The 17,333-nt window shown below is 41.0% G+C and overlaps 2 protein-coding genes across 2 annotated transcripts; both read right to left on the bottom strand.

Moving 5' to 3' along the window:
* Positions 1-1,199: 1,199 nt before the first annotated feature.
* LOC143104577 (glutathione hydrolase 7-like) lies at positions 1,200-6,956 on the bottom strand. The gene is made up of 9 exons (XM_076268692.1): positions 6,942-6,956; positions 6,184-6,335; positions 5,839-5,956; positions 5,194-5,261; positions 4,897-4,970; positions 4,337-4,530; positions 3,872-3,959; positions 3,483-3,584; positions 1,200-1,399 (listed from the first exon to the last, which is right to left on the bottom strand). The coding sequence occupies exons 1-9, from the start codon at positions 6,954-6,956 to the stop codon at positions 1,200-1,202; spliced, it is 1,011 nt and encodes a 336-aa protein (XP_076124807.1).
* A 1,148-nt stretch (positions 6,957-8,104) lies between these two features.
* Positions 8,105-12,828, bottom strand: tp53inp2a (tumor protein p53 inducible nuclear protein 2a). Its single transcript, XM_076268619.1, has 4 exons — positions 12,630-12,828; positions 9,792-10,076; positions 9,288-9,417; positions 8,105-8,575 (listed from the first exon to the last, which is right to left on the bottom strand). Exons 2-4 carry the CDS (start codon positions 9,907-9,909, stop codon positions 8,314-8,316), a joined length of 510 nt encoding a protein of 169 aa, XP_076124734.1. The 5' UTR covers positions 9,910-10,076; positions 12,630-12,828; the 3' UTR covers positions 8,105-8,313.
* Between the last annotated feature and the right edge of the window lie 4,505 nt (positions 12,829-17,333).

Below are 17,333 nucleotides of genomic sequence, written 5' to 3'. Positions count from 1 at the left end.
CGCCCTCTTCTATGCAGTGGTATGCTGGGGAGGAAGCACAAAGAAGAAGGATGCTGGGCGACTTGACAGGCTGGTAAGGAAGGCTGGCTCTGTAGTGGGAGCTGAACTGGAGTGCATCACTTCAATATCTGACAAAAGGACCCTAAACAAACTGATCAACATCTTGGACAATAAATGTCATCCGACTACAGCACTATCAAAAACCAAAAGAGCTTGATCAAAAGAGACTTCGCTCACTGCCATGCACAACTGAAAGGCTGAGGAAGTCATTTGTTCCTAGGGCCATTGAACTGTTCAATGCCTTACTAAAGGGAAGAGGAGAGATAGACTTCTCTGCTTAGTCTGTCTGCCTCTCCATGTTTGAGTACTGACTGCCCACCACTGCTTTACTACTGTTTTACTAATGTACACAGCCTAATGTTTTCACTACTGTTTTACTGCTACACTGTTTTTCATGCTATATTAGCACACATGATCAATGGCTGCGGTCAGGCTTCTGCTACAATACTGAATGAATGAGTGGCTATAACCCTATTACCTCAACCTGTTCTTGCACTGACAGTTTTTTATTTTACCTTGTCTACATTATACTTTACTCTCCTATTTGTCCATATTATTTATGCTGGTCTCTAGACCTTACTCTTGCACTGTTGGACTAATGTTGGACTACTTTTTGCACCTTCACCATGACACTCACTCTCTTGAGCACCTTGCCATGCACACATAACTAAGGACTATGGTTGGACTACTGTTTGCACCTTCACCATGACACTCACTCTCTTTAGCACCTTACCAGTCCCGGCCCTGTCACTACAAGCGTCTTATGCTTGATCACCCTCAAGCACATTGGACTTAATTTAATTTATATAGTGTATTTAGTATTGTTAGTTTTCTTATCTTCTACTGTCTTTATTGTACAGTGGAGTTTAGTTATATGTTTATACTTATGTTTTGCCATTGCTGCTGTAAGTGCATGTTGTGTGTGATGTCTGTATGCTACTGAGACCCTTGAATTTCCCCTTGGGGATCGATCTATCTATCTATCTATCTATCTATCTATCTATCTAAAGCACAGCAAACACAAAACACTTGTCTGTCCACAATTCACCTTTTTAATCCCGGTACACTCAAACATGGTCATCAACTTGGGCCAAAACATGGTCATTAATGATCAACCAAAAGATCAGCAGTAAACCATCTCAAGATCCTGGCTTAATCTGGACCCTTGGCGAGGGCCTTGTGATAGCCTGAGCCGAGGCCTCAGTGGAGCGTGGATCTGTGACTCCGTGCATCACATCTCCTCTTCGTTCGGCTCCCAGCACCAGGGAGAGATGCTCCACCCTCTGGACAACATGGCCCCTCTGACGCAGGGCCTGTACACGCCCCTCCTGGAACTCAGCTGATAGGTGAAGAAGAGAGGGAGAATGGGGGGGGGGGGGATACAGGACATGAGATTAGAAACAAACCCCAGAGACCCAGATGTTAAGAAAAAGCTTTTTATATGTGTGTGCTTTTACTTTGCTTAAATGTATAGAAGTTTTTTTTTATTATATACTAAACATTTATTTATTTATATATATATATATATATATATATATATATATATATTATATATTTATAATATATTTATATATATTTGTAATTTTGTAAAACATTTTTTTATATATAATTCGTATATATATATATAAAACTAATTATATAAAAAAAAAAACGTATCCCAGTCAATAAATAAATGCCTACAATCAACCAGAATAACGTTTGTTTGCAGACTTGGGTGGAGTCTCCCTTCCGATAAAGAGTAAGTCAGATTTTTGTGGGCTGACATCAGTTTAATCAGCACCTGCAAAAATATTATAAAATCAGTCATAATTAACATAACACCTTGGGTTTTGAAACCATGACCCAACAGTCAACAAACCACAGTAAATAATCAGAAAAATATGCTATAATTTTGCCATTTACATTAAATTATGCAATCAAATCAGTCTCGTCAACCAGCATGACTCATGATTGAAAGCAAAAGTGCACCATGACTTGATTTCAACACAGATTTTAGCCTCACGTGAGGTCCCAAGACAAGCTGACTGCATACCTGAGCTATGCCACTTAGGGCCCAGTGACCTACGGAGGCCCCCAGGGCCACAGACTGCCCACACTGCCTGCCCATCTGTCTCACTATGGTGGGCATGAGAAAGGACAGGGGCCTCTTCCCTCTCTGGAGCCTGTTATGCTAGGATTGTGCAACAAAGAAAAACAAATGTTTGAGAGCGTATTCATCTGACTAAAAATATAATTGCAGTGAGACATACCTAACATGGCATGTCAGATATAAATGCAAAGCTATTCAAAAAGGGAAAAGATGTCTGTTGCAGTTTTTTCCATGGTAATTGGAGCAGAACCATGTCATCATTTGTCAAGGATTTACATGTTTAGGATGTTTTACCATTACCTGGTTCAAAAAGGTCATGTTCGGAGGAGCTGTAAGCCAGGAGAAGTTCATAACTTGGCTGTTTAAAACAATACCAGATGGGGTGATGAGTCCACTTCCAAAGGGCCAATTGAGAGAGCTGCAACAAGAGACAATGAGAACAGGATAAGGTCACGAGCAACACAGCCCAACAGGTTTGAGTGCATCATCGTACTTGTTACTGGTAATACGGTTACAAAAATTACCAAGTAGTGAATCACAGTCAAAGACACTGTATAAATATTCTATTTATTCTTTTAAAATAGAATATAAAGATAAGAATATAGATTTAAGAAGCATACATGACGGAAGGCTTAACATTTTATATTTGCCCCTGCAGTGAAATGTTTACTGTACCACGACAGTGACACAATAACGTCATCAGGGCCCATGACAAGCACTTGGCTGGAAGCACTGGCATCGCCCCGCAGGCTACGGAGTCCTGAGTGTTCAGAGCTTGCCCGGGAGTTGAACCCAGGACCTCCTGCATAGCTGGAATTGCTAATCATATGACGCAGCACGGCGGCATGTGATTTACTACAGTGTAGGCAAAGAGGACAAATACAAATCAGCAGAGCAAGCAAGGAGAGCTGCCTAAGAGATTTGAAATTCAGCATAACTGTAAAGAGGTGTTAATGGCACTTTAAACAGAAAATCTCTCCCTTCTTTGAAGATTCTTTAGTGTGTGAGAGTTGATACAAAAATGGCCTGCACTGGGAGAATTATTATACATTTCCAAACCAAATTATATTTTGTCTTCGCATGCATGAACATATGGACCTTACCTGAGCATGTTAGAGATTGTGCCTGAGACAGAGGAGTCAAACTTGGGGTCCACTAACCCATTTGCCAGGTCTAGGGCTGCTTTTAGGGCCTGAACAAAGCACCTCAGAATGAACGCCTTCACATCTTTCATTTTACATTTTAACTTCCACTTTAAGCGGTCTATTTAGTGTACAACTCAATCAAGGAGGAGGATTGGCCAGTACCTCTGCAATCCAGTGGGGGGCACTACCTTCTTGATTTTGTTCAGTGAATTTAAAGCCCTCTATTATATTGAGGAAGTACAGCAGAGCTCCACCAGCACTGGGTGGAGGAGGTACATGCACCTGGTATCCTGGTCAGAGCGGAGGGAACAAGGAGATAATAACCAGAGTTCTATTTTAAACAATTGCTAAATTTTACTATATGTAATTTCATTTCCTTAACAGTTTGAGTCGAGAGATAGCAGTGGAAGACTGAATGTTCTGTTGGCAGCCAGATTGGGCACCTCTGGCAAATATGACTGTTGTTCTTGGCAGGCGCTTTTGTCCAAAGTGACGTACAACAATTCAGGGTAAACATGTAGCCAACACGAATAATGTAATAGACTAAATAATTTAAAAATAATAACAACACCTTTACCTTTAAACTGGCTTGTTAAAGCCTCTTGTAGCACCGAGCTGTAGTTAGCCAGGTCCGCTCTGGTAAGCACTCCCCCATTTGCCTGCACCTATAACCAACACATGATCGTTACTTTCACCTCATTTGACACCCACTGCAACAACAGAATACAACGATAAGTGGAGTATGGAACCATCACTATCAGTATTTTAGAGTGTCCAGTTTAAATAGCGAATTCTAGGTATTTTCACATCACATGGAATGTGGAGCGAGTGTAGTTACATTACATTACATTTGGCTGATCCACTTTTAACCGAAGTGACTAACATGGTAAACAGTTTAAGCTTTAAAGCAATTCTTAATAGTTCTTATAGCCACAGTTCCTATGACGATTTTAGTTCCTACTTAGGGGTAGGGTCTTTTCCACTGCAAATATGTATATGAAACCAGGAGCATTGACACACCAGTAATGAAACATAGGCCTACTGTTAATGCAATTTCCTCAGACACATTCCCGTGGTAGAACTCCTCCATCCCATGGCTGGCAACACGTTCCAGAAGAGTGGCCAGATGGGGTAGCTTCAGGGTGGAGAGTGGAGGAAGTGGCTGACCCCGAGGTAAGAACATTGCCCTGAAGTTCTTAGAGACATTCTTCCCTTTCTGAGAGTCTATGGCCCGAGCTGCCAGGGAGATTCACAGTCGAGGGGAGTGGAGACAAAGGACAAACACACACAGATCATGAAGGTAAAGAGCTTATAGCATGCTTATACAACATGCAGATTTACTTCACAAAGGATTTCAACAACATTTGGGTCAATTATTACTATATACCTGTAAAAGCCATATCATTTTAAATTAAGTTACAGAAAATACAGGCATATGTCCATCCTACGTATACATAGACACACACAACATATATTTCATTTTTATGTATTCACTTATTTGCAATCTGGTAGCATTTACTTTTCAAAATCAGCTACATTTGAATATTGAAAGAACTATCTGTCAGAAAGGGAAGATATCAAGTTCACAGGATGTTTTATTACCCAGGCTGTCAGAGACATTGAATCCTTCTTTTGCAATGTTGGCTGCTCTCACCACCACATCATGCCATGGCATCCTGGGTAAAGAACATAGACGAGAACATAAAAAACAGGTGGAGCAAGAATACTATGTCTAACAGACATGCAGCATGCACACTAGTAGATTTTAATTGAGTGGTTTAAAAGGTACTAACTGATCCTTGATAATGTCAGATAGCATTTATTTTAGTTCTTAAAAAAAACATTTAATGAGTAAGTGAGAGCAAAAAAAGACTTGGATAGACTGGACAGTGTCCTGACCTTCCATACAGCTGGTGTGCCTGGTGTAGCCCTCTGAGCATGCCTGGCACTCCAACAAGAAGGCCTGACTGGACAAATATTTACATTCATGCATTTGGTAGACTAATATAATCAAGAAGATACTGCATGTTGAGAGTAAGCACAAAGTATTCAATTTAATGTAGTGGTTATCTTGGTCAATATTGAGATCACAATTATATAACAAAATTGTTCAATGATTCTGCAAATACCATCAATGTATTAAACTACAAAAAAAAAAAATCAACTGAAGAAAAAATGTAAATATATGCAACATTTATACAACAGTTACTGTAAAGCAAGGGGTACACTGGATTTTTAACTCAAGGCAAAACAGGCGCAAAATAATCAGAGTATATTTTGTGTATACTTAGAGTATATTTATGTTATTAGAAAAGCGAAATGACCAGGAAACCAAAGACACATCCTCAGAGAATGTTAGCTGGTCATCAGTCATGAAAGAGTTCATTTGTAACATTAGGTGAACAATGAAGAGGACATTTTAATGTTGGACGGATTGGATAGATTACTAGTTGGTAAGAAAGCACCTCAGATACAAACACCCTGATATTTCAGGGTGACATTTTCTTTCTTCATAATCACATAATACACCACTGTGTGGCCTACCTTGTGCTGCAGGTCATGTTGTAGTATTTTCTCTTGAATTCTAGAGGGAGCCGTTTCACCAAAATCAATCACCACACTTTCATTTTTCCGACCATCATGAACCAGCATCACCCCACCACTGTACGAAGGAGGTAATTCATTAACACGGCTTATAGGCCTACACCTAGATGTCAAGGAAAGCCCCCCAACACTTAGAGTTAAACATAACAAACATGGCGGGTACATAAAGTAACTTATTGAGACAGTATTATTATCTTGGTATATACCAAGTAGCCTAACCAGGCCAAAACAAACTGTAGAGGAAACAGAATTAAAAAATATATAAACCATCAAATTCTCACTCACCCTCCTATGCCAGAGAGGTGTGGATGTACTATACCCTGGCAGAGTGCTGTGGTGATGGCAGCGTCCACACTGGATCCCCCATCTCTGATCACCCCCAGCCCTAGCGATGCACACAGCTCGCTGTCAGTCACCACCACCCCAGGGCCCACTACCTGAACACCAAACATGAAACCCAAGGAGATTGTGTTGTCATAAAGTGACACACACCAGCACAGACTCCACCCTGACATACATTCAGGAAGAATGAGTTAATAAGTCATCCTCTTATGACAGTCTTATGATAACTTATAGTTACTGCACACTGTTACTTCTGATCTGACGGTGTATCTGGTGATACTTGCCTCAGGAGGTGCGATATAAATATGCACAACAAGTGCAAGGGTCACTCCCAGTGAAAAGGTGATGAAAGCGGCGAGGAGCTCTGCCTCATCACCAAAGCGACATTTCCTAGATTTTCGTTCGAAAGGGTCACTGTGAGTCTCTCTAAACGAATCCAAACTTTGGCTTTCTGGGTCTCCACTCATGTCACGCAGCTCTGTCATTTTCTCTTCAGAATCAGCCGGCGCGACGCCTACCCCAGCTGTGTGCGATTAGCGAGGAAAGAAACGGTTTAGTCACAAAGGCTACTCAGAAAATAAATGGTCCATTTGCAGTTGCACATAGCCGTATTTTCGTTGGTATTGGGGGAAACTGGTGGTGATAAAAGTTTACTTTACTGTCAAACAATTTATGATGGGAAAGTGTTCCGGTCTGACTACCTGGTGGCCTGTCATGAAGACCTGTCCATGATCCAAGGCTCTTGATAGACGCAGCTTGTAGGCCTGTGGAATTATAATCGAGCACAGACTTGCCGCCGATTAACTTCTTCTCGTGTATTAATGTTGTCCCATCACAGCGAGTGTTTTGTCCGTACGCTTGTTCGTTACTGGTAGAAGAGTTATGCACGTCCATTATAGACTAGCCTACTACGCTCGTTGTAAAATATGTCGATGTCCACACAAAGCATGAAGATACAGAAGTAGGCCTACTAAGCGATCCTCATTTTGAGGTCAATGGTTATCAGGTGCAAAATGACAGGATCAGAATGCACACAGGTGATGTGATGTCATTACAAATGACTATCGACCTTTGCCATGGTGGATTCATTAGAATGTTGATTAAATTGCAGTTTATACCATATAGCCACTACACAGTTTTGCTGTATCACTTGCACTTGATACCATTTTAGCTAGCCTGGGTGCCAGCCGGATTTATAGTCCCGTCCACAACATTTGAGGTCGGAAAGTTCGGTCTGAGACGGAGTTAGATTATTCGTCGGCATTTGTCATACGGAAGTGCTATCTTACATGCCACTACGTGCCATCTTACATGCCAATACGTGCTACCGTACATGCCACCTGTCACTTTGCCGTGGCATGTAGGCCTACTTCCGTATGACTCATGCCACCGAATAATCTAACTCCTACTGAGTATCAGACTCATATTCTGACTAGAATTGAGTATGCCTATTTTAGCCACTATCACACAGTTTTGCTGTGTGTCTATCCATACAAAACTACTGAAGACATAAAAGTATTAGCATACTGTAGAAGGTTGATTTATCTACCCTATTAAAAGCAGTGTTTTAATTTAAGCAGTTTGCCTGAAATCCTGATGAAGACACAGACAGACATGAATTACCCTGCACAACATGATTTATTGCCTGGTTTGTCAATATAATTGCATCATCTTGTCAATTCCTCTCAGTTCTCATTGTATGGACAGTACTGTGAGTTAATGTTTTAAACAATTCATATTCTTTGTAAACATGACACATTAAAGTCAAGCAAAAACATGTTCTTTAAAAAACACACAATCAAGTTGCCTACATTGGATCGAAAACAGGTTAATGACAACAAAGAGTAAACTGTGCAAAATGCTCAAAACGTTTGAGGCAGGATTTTATTTCCAACATTGTGAAACTCCTAAACAAAATGTGTGTGTGTGCATGTACGCAATATGTGTGTGTGAGGGCTTCTGGAGTGTATCCGCTTTCTTACAGCTTCCTTGCTGAGCTAGAGTGTGTGTGTCTGTGTATGTGAGTAAGTCTGTGTGTTTGTGTGTGAATGTGTGTGTGGTGCTTCTCGCTTCTCAGTGGCAGAAGTTGCGGTGGCCGGGCTGCTGCAGCATCTTTGGGTGTTGCCGTGTGGCGTGGCGGGGCAGCCTCTGCCGGGTGCTGTTCTGCCGCTGGATGCAGTTGCGGCCCAGGTAGCAGCGGTGTGCCCGTGCCTGTGCGTGCTGCACGCGGGTAATCTGTGTGACCTTAGCCAGGGCGCCAGCCTGCGACGCTAGCCCACGAACCAGGCGACCTGCCGTGGCTCTGAGTGGAACAGGCACCTCTTCCTCTGCCAGGCTGGGGGATGTCATGTGGACATACATGTGTAAGCACATCATCATGTACATCGATGCTAAATATAGTTATCTTAATATACGTCAGGGGTCTCCAACAGGTAGCTCGCGAGCTACCAGTAGCTCCCCACCTGTTTCTTAGTAGCTCTCAAAGATTTGAAGAAGATGTTTATAAATCTGATAACGCAGTCATTTGGGAAGCATGTTAAAATTCCTATGAAATCAAATTCATAGTCTACAAAGAGAGAAGGTAAATGAGTTGAAAGAAACCTTTAAAAAGCATACAAATCTTATTCAGCAGTTTTGGGTGAAGATCAACTATGTGAATACATGGCATACTACTAACATAAAAGCTCTCGGCCATGTCCATTTTGTCAAAGTAGCTCTCGGAGAAAAAAAGGTCGGAGACCCCTGATGTATGTGATTATCGATAAGTGAAACATACATTCAGAACCTCACTGCATAACTTTAAAAGGTAATTTCATCTGATAAACATATCTTTGTGTGTTTATGGGCCACAACAGTCACATGAAATTGATGTGAGTTCCAATACCTAACAATCGAGACATTTGATGTATTGGAAAGTTATTTTGAAAATATAAGGTAGAACTGACCATTCTGCAACAAGACAGCAAGACAGCACAGGAAGAGAGTGTTAAAGCACAGACGGCTTCACTATAAAACAGGTGTCCCACAATTGTTCACTTTGAACCTACCTAGTGTTGTTCATGAGGCTAACAACACTCTCCTCAGAGGCCTGGCTAGGCTGGGGAAGACACACTGGTAGGCTGGGCTGGTTCATTGCCACATCTGCCAGAGAACTGGACCCACTGGGAATGTCTGCTTCTGCAGAAGGGACCAGAGAACATACTTATCACACAATTCCATGGAATGGATAAAAAAAGCAGACTACTACAGACAACACTGTCTCTAAAGTCAACATGGAGCATGATCAAGCAGGACAATTTGTGGCTAGCCTGTAAATGAATGGACAGCAAATAGGCCAACAGGACATTTGCCAGAAACAGAATAGGAAACAGACAACCCCTTTTATCCAAGCCATTTCTCCTTTCTTCCTCCTCCACACCAAGGCATACACCGAAATGTCAAGATGCCTTTTCCATTTCAGAGAACGGACACATCCCTTTTGATTGTTCATAACAATATAGCCAGTACCACTTCTGTTGATTGCCCCATTCCCTGCCCACAGAGCTGCCCACCAGTGATGTTGACGAGCTGCCATTCCTCCTCATCCTCCTCATGAGGTCTGGGCACCGGAACTGCAGGGGAAGAGTCCTCTGCACTCCCAAAGAAGAGGCTTGTAAGACGCTGGAACATGGCTAGGAGTCTGGGTTTCTGACTCTGATCTGGTCCACTTGTTGGTTTGTTAGCTTGTTGGCTGGTTGTACACTTGGCCCCTTCGTCTCCTCGAGGGAAGTAGTTGAGGCAGGAAGGGGTTTTGTGTGGTAAGTGTGGAGTTGATCAAAGCAACGTGCACCAAAGGCCTGTGTAGAACAGAGACAAAGGAAAATGTATACATTTAAATATTTAGCATATGCTTTTTTTTTTTATCCTAAGCAACTTACATATGTCAATTATATTACAAGGGCCATCGTTCCCGGAGCAACTCGGGGTTAAGTGCTTTCCTCAAGAGTAAAGCGGTAGAAGCCAAGAATTGAACCCACAACTTTTCAGGCTACTGCATAGCTCCTTAACCACTACGCTACCACCACCCCATACACCACAGACTATTCCACACTTGTGTTTACTTCCACAATCAGATATTGAGGCCAAATACTTGTAACTATTTTTTATTATGAAGAAAGGATTTGCTGTTTCACACTTAGAGAAAAAAACATTCAGAAAACCTTGTAAAACAAATGCATAGTCATAATTAACATCTAAACAAGTTGCTGGCTCATTGTACCATGACACATCTTGGGTGCGAGTTTGACAGTGTATTTTGCCGACAGTACCTGCGCACTGTGGCCAGAGCGAAGTCAGGCGCACAGAGTGGGCATTCAAGCTGAAGTTAATTAATAACAGATAGGTAGATACTGTAGATCAGAATTTAACACTGGTTGCATGAGATTGGTTTATTCAATTTCGCTTCACCGGGGAGGTTTTGCCCATTTCAGAGTCCACCCTTTAACATAGCTTCACGCTACCTATATCACCACTGAACTTGGGCCCCTTGTCTTTGAGTACTTGTCACTCATTTATAGTATGCTGATATCTGATTGGTTTAGGAACTCATTTTCCAGATATGTTTATTTGACTATGTATGGTTGTTTTAAGACCAATTAGTCTATGGAAATGTCATTAAAACTGAGCTCTCTGCATGACTGAACTTAACTTAATATGATTTGATATGATGTTCTGGATTACTGTGCTATATTTAATCATGTGTATTGAGGTCATTCTCTGTTATATAGCTGATAACTTGAGTTTGATTAACTGAATCCTAGTAAGTAGGCCTACTCACTACCCTAAAAATAGTCTTAAGAATCATATGAAGTATTCCTCTAAAAATTTGCCACACAGACACCATTATCACATTGTGTCCTAAGCAGGAGGTCATATGACTCAAAGCTCACAAGGCTTCTGGGAAATAGGCTACAGGATCTCTGAATTTTAGTGCAGGATCACCAATTGTAAGCCAAGGCTGGGAAATAGGCTACAGGATCTCTGAATTTTAGCGCAGGATCTCCACAGCAGGTCAAGGCTGTGAGTCACACCCCTGCACACATCCCTCCCATGTGAGCACTCCCTATGGTGTCCCGGAGTGGAGACACACAGAGACACAAACACAGCATTTTGTTTCTCCCAGATTAATTAAAGCTAGCAGACGCGTGCTGTCATTGCCTTGTGTGGCCCACTGGGTGCACAGCAACACAGCGTTATCAGTGGGCATGGCTGACCCCCAACTGAGCTGCATTGTCTGGGCCCATCTGCTCTACGCCCCTGCTGGGGGGGATGGGCCGCGTTAGGCAACGCCAGGACCAGTGCACAGTTACAGGGTTACCAATCTTCCTGATTACTAGTCTCAAATTGGTAAGAACAAAACAAAACAAAACAAAAAAAAAACAGTTCTGGCTAGGTTGGCTTTTTTTTCTTCTTCCAGGGATCCCATTTTCAGCAAAATTCTTTTCCGGGTCTTGTTTGTTTTGCTTGGCGTGTGTAGGTGGGTTTGCCAAATCTGAAGCAGCTGTGTCAGATCCTTTTTTGGGTAGGTAACAAACTGGACTAGTCAAAAAATTTGTCATGAGGACACACACTGCATTTCTTGTTCCCCTGCTGTTAAAGATAGTTTGGAGTCATGGGTGCTGGGTGGATCTTTCCACTCTAGTCCAAAAACTCTGAGAAAGGAATATCTTACATGATTTATTATTTTGCTTATTTCTATAGGTAGATCATTTAGAGTTGTTTTTAGTTCTTTGAAACAGGATAGTCTATGCAGAGTCCAAATACAATGGGATACCACCAGTAAGCTACTAGGCTACAATCCACAGTCGCAAGTGGGAGGGATCTTCAGATTCTGAAATGGACCTTGTCTGTTAATCGACTTGGACATTTTAGTTGGTACCATTCCAAATATGTGAAGTACAGCGGCAAAACATCTTGCAGGGAAGAGGAGGAAGCTACTGTTTCTTAATAACATTTTGAGAGGATTGGGTTAAGGCAATTAAAAAGCCGATATTATCCATTTAAATGAATAGGAAACATTCAGTGAATGTAAAGTGATAATTAAAACGTTTACTAAAAGCATCGAAACAACGACTGCTATGTATTTGGCTGTTTACGTCCAAGCAAATGTATCATTGTTAAAAATGGATCTATAGCCTATAGGCCTACTGCAGATGAGTTAGTCTATAAATAGCTTCATGCAAAACATCAAGAGAACGTTGCCTCTGTCGAAGGCTGGATTGCTTTAGTCTATTTCAGACTGCTTCAGATAGCCTACTGTGAACCACGGAATGAGCCAGTGCTTTATTTTACTGTGCAGAAAGCTTCATCCGTAAAAAAAAGCAAATTGTGTCAGATCTGTTCATTCTTACCTGCTTTGGATTTTTCCTTCGGTCAAATTGATATCCAAACTGCACTAAAACGCAATTGAATATAAGGTAGATTAGACCATAACGGTTGCGTCGAATGAGGTAGGCTAGCTTATTATTTTTCCCTCTTGGTGAAAGGCAAGTGTTCTTCTGTCAAGAGAATCGCCCCATGTCAGACGGGCAAGTACACAATAACAAAACAGCTGATCGTGGTAACAACAGTCTTAGGACAGCCTCTGTCCACGCAGCAGCGCACACTGGCCAATCGGCGCTTTACACACACCCAAAGAAGGCAGCCTCCGTAAGAAAAAGGGGCAGCACTTCCAACCCAGACCTAATCCCTGATCCACAATCGGCTTTTTGTTCTTCTAACAGCTTCGGTTACATGGGCTTGGGTGCTAAGGGCTGACTCAAGAACGGTTACTTGAGGGGAAACTTGTACTATAATGAGATGGGTGGAACAACCCGGTTTAAAAATCCAATGAGGAATTGTTATTGGACAGTGATAGGTCTCTGGTTTTAGTGGGCAGGGTCTCTGTAGGCTATATTGCCATCAAGGAGCCCGTATAACCGTTACATTGTAACATATTTTGTCATAACTCACTCCGCAAGTTATGATGATGTTTGCAAAACCTAAATTTAGGCCTAATCAAGGTAAACTGAGGCCTACTTACCCTTCTCTGGCAACAGGATAGGTGACAATAATGTTGAATGCAAACAATGCAAACAAATATATTCAGTGTAAGGATGACGCGCCATTGTTGCGTATTCCTATGACGTACAGTTAAAGGCACTATTCCAAAGTCCTCATCTCGAAATTGCATTAGCCTAATGCTCATAATATCGCATGTGAAATCTGCATTAAGACATGATGCATTTTTGTATAGTTGGTTATTTATTTAAATATTGTAAAGGAAGTTAATAGATATTGCTCAATAGGAGCAGGAATGTCTAGACTATTTCACAAACTATTTTCTGGCCAAGCAAAGTGTTATGAAAATTCAGAATAGGGGTGGTCGACTTAATGGGATGATGGGATATGAGGCGGGGTTCAGTTTGAATGTCGCCACATTCTCAGGGCAAGGCAAGCTGCTCCCTCCTATTTGAGTCAAACCAAACAGGAAACCACACTATCCAACAGCCAACCTGCTCTCTCTCTCTCTCTCTCTCTCTCTTTTTTTTTTTTTTTTTCTCTCTCAATTTCAACTGTGCTCAATTGGCATGACTCTGCAGTGTACAATAGCCTACCCTTCTCAAAGCTCAAATCTCCTTAGACAGGACAGTGATCTTGGTGGTTTTATGTGGTGGTTTAGTCCCTTTTTATTTCTCTTCAAGGCAAGTGCCAATGGAAGGCTGGCCCCAAGGATTAAAGTTCTCCGTCATAGGACGGATTTCCGTCAATTTGATTTTAGAAATGTCATATTTGAGATCGATGCAGATCCGATGAGAAAAAAAAATAGGAGGGGGGGGGGACTGTCACCTTTGCTTTTCCTTTTTTAAGGCAACTACAAATATAAGGTAAATGTTTAAAGACCTAATGTTCTTGAGAACTTTCTGTGTCTCAATCCGTGACCGCTCAAGAAGATACGTCCTACGTCAGCCATGAGTTTCGCTTTGTATGTTGTAGCTACACACTTGTCTCGGGCGTTTGCTTATAAAAAAGAACACGTATGGGGGACTATAACGGTCTAAAAGTTGGATTATAGTGACACAATCGAGACAGCTGATGAGGTTGGCCAATCCGTCTAACTTTTTTGGATATGATATTGTGAGCTCTATGTGCGAATTCGGAGGCTGTGTTCTTTCCGTGCATCAATGTAGACACTTACTATCGCGAACTCTTGTCAGGGGAGGTCATTCATTTTGGGTGTCACCTATGACTTGAACAGATAGCCTGCTATGCCACCCGATGTAGGCTACTATTATTGTTACAGTTTTTAATCAATGCAACTAACATTATGTGTAAAGCGACGCAATATAAACCGTAGCCTATGCAATTTATTATCCCGTCTGTTATGACATACAACAATGTTTTTCACAATTTGCGACGGAAGGTTTTGACTGAGCGTGTCGAGTAAGGGGGTCAGTCGTGTTTGTGACGCACAGACAGCCTTGTAGCCTATTTTGCTTAGGCCTCACTTTTAACGACAATAGGTTGTGAGTGTATGTTGACAAAAAATAACCATACAATTAAAATAGTCAACTTAAAACTTTGCTATAAAATATTATTAATTTATAGCACAAAACCATAACCAGTGGGCCTACCAGAACCTCGCATATTAGCGTCATGATTTGTGTGCGTCTATTTGGCAAGGCCACTAGCTGTCATGGATGCGTTGTTGCTAAAGGAAGGCAGGTGTCAAAAGTTAAAAAATAAATGCAGATGGGCAGCTGTTGGAAACGGGGGAGAACTAACAAGCCATGGTGTAAAGAAATTAAAGTGCCAGGAGTTTGCTTTTGCGCGGTTCGCTGCAAGAAAATTGTTTATGGATGCAATAGGAAAACGTTTTAGCACGCCACCAATCAGAAGACCGCCATAAGGTTAACGTTCGTGCACTTCAGGACATCTTCCCTACCTGGTGCAACTAGCCACCACGACAGAGGTACACAGCAAAATCAGTATACCCAAATTAACACTGTCAGAGTTGATTTCAACACTTTTGAAGTGTCTATATGGGTCCACACCACAAAGTGTTAATTTAACACTTTTTGGAGAGTTGGCACATTAACACTGATTCAGTGTTACTTATTGACTCTCTGTAGAGTAAAACATTTAACACTGCTTAACACCAACCAGTGTAACATTTTCTCAACACTTAAAGTAGTGTTAAATGTTAACTCTTACTCTCTGGTGGATTATTTTCAAAATAAAGTTTGCTAAAATAATGAGGCCAAGTTCAGTTAAAACACCTTTATTTTTAAATCATGCACCACATTAACATATTTACATATTAAAAAAAATATTTTAAGACATATAATAATATGGAACAATGTATGCTCGGTCACTGTCATTAGAGTATTGTTTATCAAAGGGTCTGAAATAAGTGAGCTGGTCAATGCATATCACTACATAGTCATAATTTTGCTCCTCTATACAGAATGCATGTAAGTGTTCATCAAAGTACAAAGTATCAACTGTACAACCTACTATGAATGCATGCTGTTCATGTATTATAATGTGGCATATTTACATTTGTATCCAGTCTATGCATGTTATCCTTGGTCGTTTCAAACCATTTCTTACCCGTAGGATTCAGTCATTTCTGCAATCAAAATATTGATCATCTGTCTACGCGTTGCATCCGACAGCGTTTTCTTTTTGTAATATTCTTTGAAGATTTCTTCACCCTTTGGATTGGACCTCAGGACAGCTTCAATCTTCTGCAAAGACATTTTTTACATATCAGCTTAAGCAAATTAATTATTCTAACAGTAACTCCTGTTAAATTAATTTTAGATATACTTCTAACAATGACCTGCTATGAGATGCATGGTGGCAGTTCAAGTGCTAGTAATCTAGGCGTAATAATTTTCCATTCTAATTTACATTTAAAAATTTGACTTTCATTGTTTTCACCTGTCTTGCTTCATCATGGTCCAGGTCACCAAGGCCCCTCTTCCTGTTCTTAGTGGATGAGAGAATAGTAGAAGCTGTTGAAGCAGAAGAAGCTGGTGATGCTGATCGGTCTGACGTTGACACAGGGGGTGCTGGCAATGACACTGGTGACACTGATGGGCCTGGTAATACTGAGGATTGTGTCTCGTCTGCCACAAGACATACTTCGACTACTAAAAATGTTCCACAGGAAATAAAATAAATATTTCCATAAGGATTAGGGAGAAGCGTTAAAAAAAATATCCTTGACAAAATGACAGTGAAATCATATTTTAAAATACTTAAAAGAATTTTAGAGTTGGCAAGAAATAAACAGCCTAAATTACACACATTTTGGAATATGCATAAACAGGTGTAAGACCTTATATAAAACTATTTCTAAACTTAACTCTCATAAGTAATCATAAACTGCTAGGATATATCAACACATAACTTACACCAAGATAACGTTATTAAACATACCTGATACTGGATACTGACAATATCCAATCTTGAAGTTCTGGATCCCTGACTTTTTCAGCTCATCAAATATGTCTGCGTCGACCTCAGTACCTGATGTATCAGTCAAGCTGAGGAGACCTTCATTCAGAGATTCAGCCTGCAGGCTAAATATGTCTGTTACTAGGATAATACAAAGAGAAATTACATTTAGCTACCATGTCAACCATATCATTTGGATTTGACCTTTGTAAGTCATTATTGTTTTGAGTTTAAAAAATAGGTGGATACAAACCTGCTTGAAGAAACTGGAGAAAATCAAAGTTTTCATCATTTTGTTGAACTTTCATGTATTTTTGGACTCCTATATTCTACCCTGGCCAGCATTTTCTGTAGAAATTTTAGAAAATTCATGTTCAAATTCAAGCTTTCAACATATTTTCTCTGGCAAATGTAATGCAGTTTAAATTAGTGGTCGATGAAAGCCAATGTCATGCAACTTTTACAACATTTTATCACAAGAAACGACGGGGATGACAAAAATCCCATTCATCTCGTGTGCCCTGTGTAACTGTGTCGCAACCACCGGCGCGAGTATAGTTACGGTCTCGTGACGTCACATTGTCACGCAACAGGTCGGGAACGTCGAGTAT

This window comes from Alosa pseudoharengus, unplaced genomic scaffold (assembly GCF_046254945.1).
Source record: "Alosa pseudoharengus isolate Yale_2024_CS ecotype anadromous, Long Island Sound unplaced genomic scaffold, YU_APseudo_1.1 YU_APseudo_1.1_scf_5, whole genome shotgun sequence".
In the NCBI taxonomy this organism is placed as follows: Eukaryota; Metazoa; Chordata; class Actinopteri; order Clupeiformes; family Clupeidae; genus Alosa; species Alosa pseudoharengus.
Note: the sequence above shows the minus strand (reverse complement) of the source record. Positions and strands in the feature narration are given on the sequence as shown.

Bases quoted from the DNA above. Each gene is read 5' to 3' on its own strand.
- LOC143104577 (XM_076268692.1), bottom strand. The intron at 5,262-5,838 runs GTAGGCCACACA...ATATTTGTCCAG, and splicing joins AACATGACCTGCAGCACAAG to TCAGGCCTTCTTGTTGGAGT. The intron at 4,971-5,193 runs GTCAGGACACTG...TTCTTTACCCAG, and splicing joins GCACACCAGCTGTATGGAAG to GATGCCATGGCATGATGTGG.
- tp53inp2a (XM_076268619.1), bottom strand. From the start codon at position 9,909: ATGTTCCAGCGTCTTACAAGCCTCTTCTTTGGGAGTGCAGAGGACTCT. The intron at 9,418-9,791 runs GTGGGCAGCTCT...TCCCTTCTGCAG, and splicing joins GCAGCTCGTCAACATCACTG to AAGCAGACATTCCCAGTGGG. The intron at 8,576-9,287 runs GTAGGTTCAAAG...GACATCCCCCAG, and splicing joins AGCCTCATGAACAACACTAG to CCTGGCAGAGGAAGAGGTGC.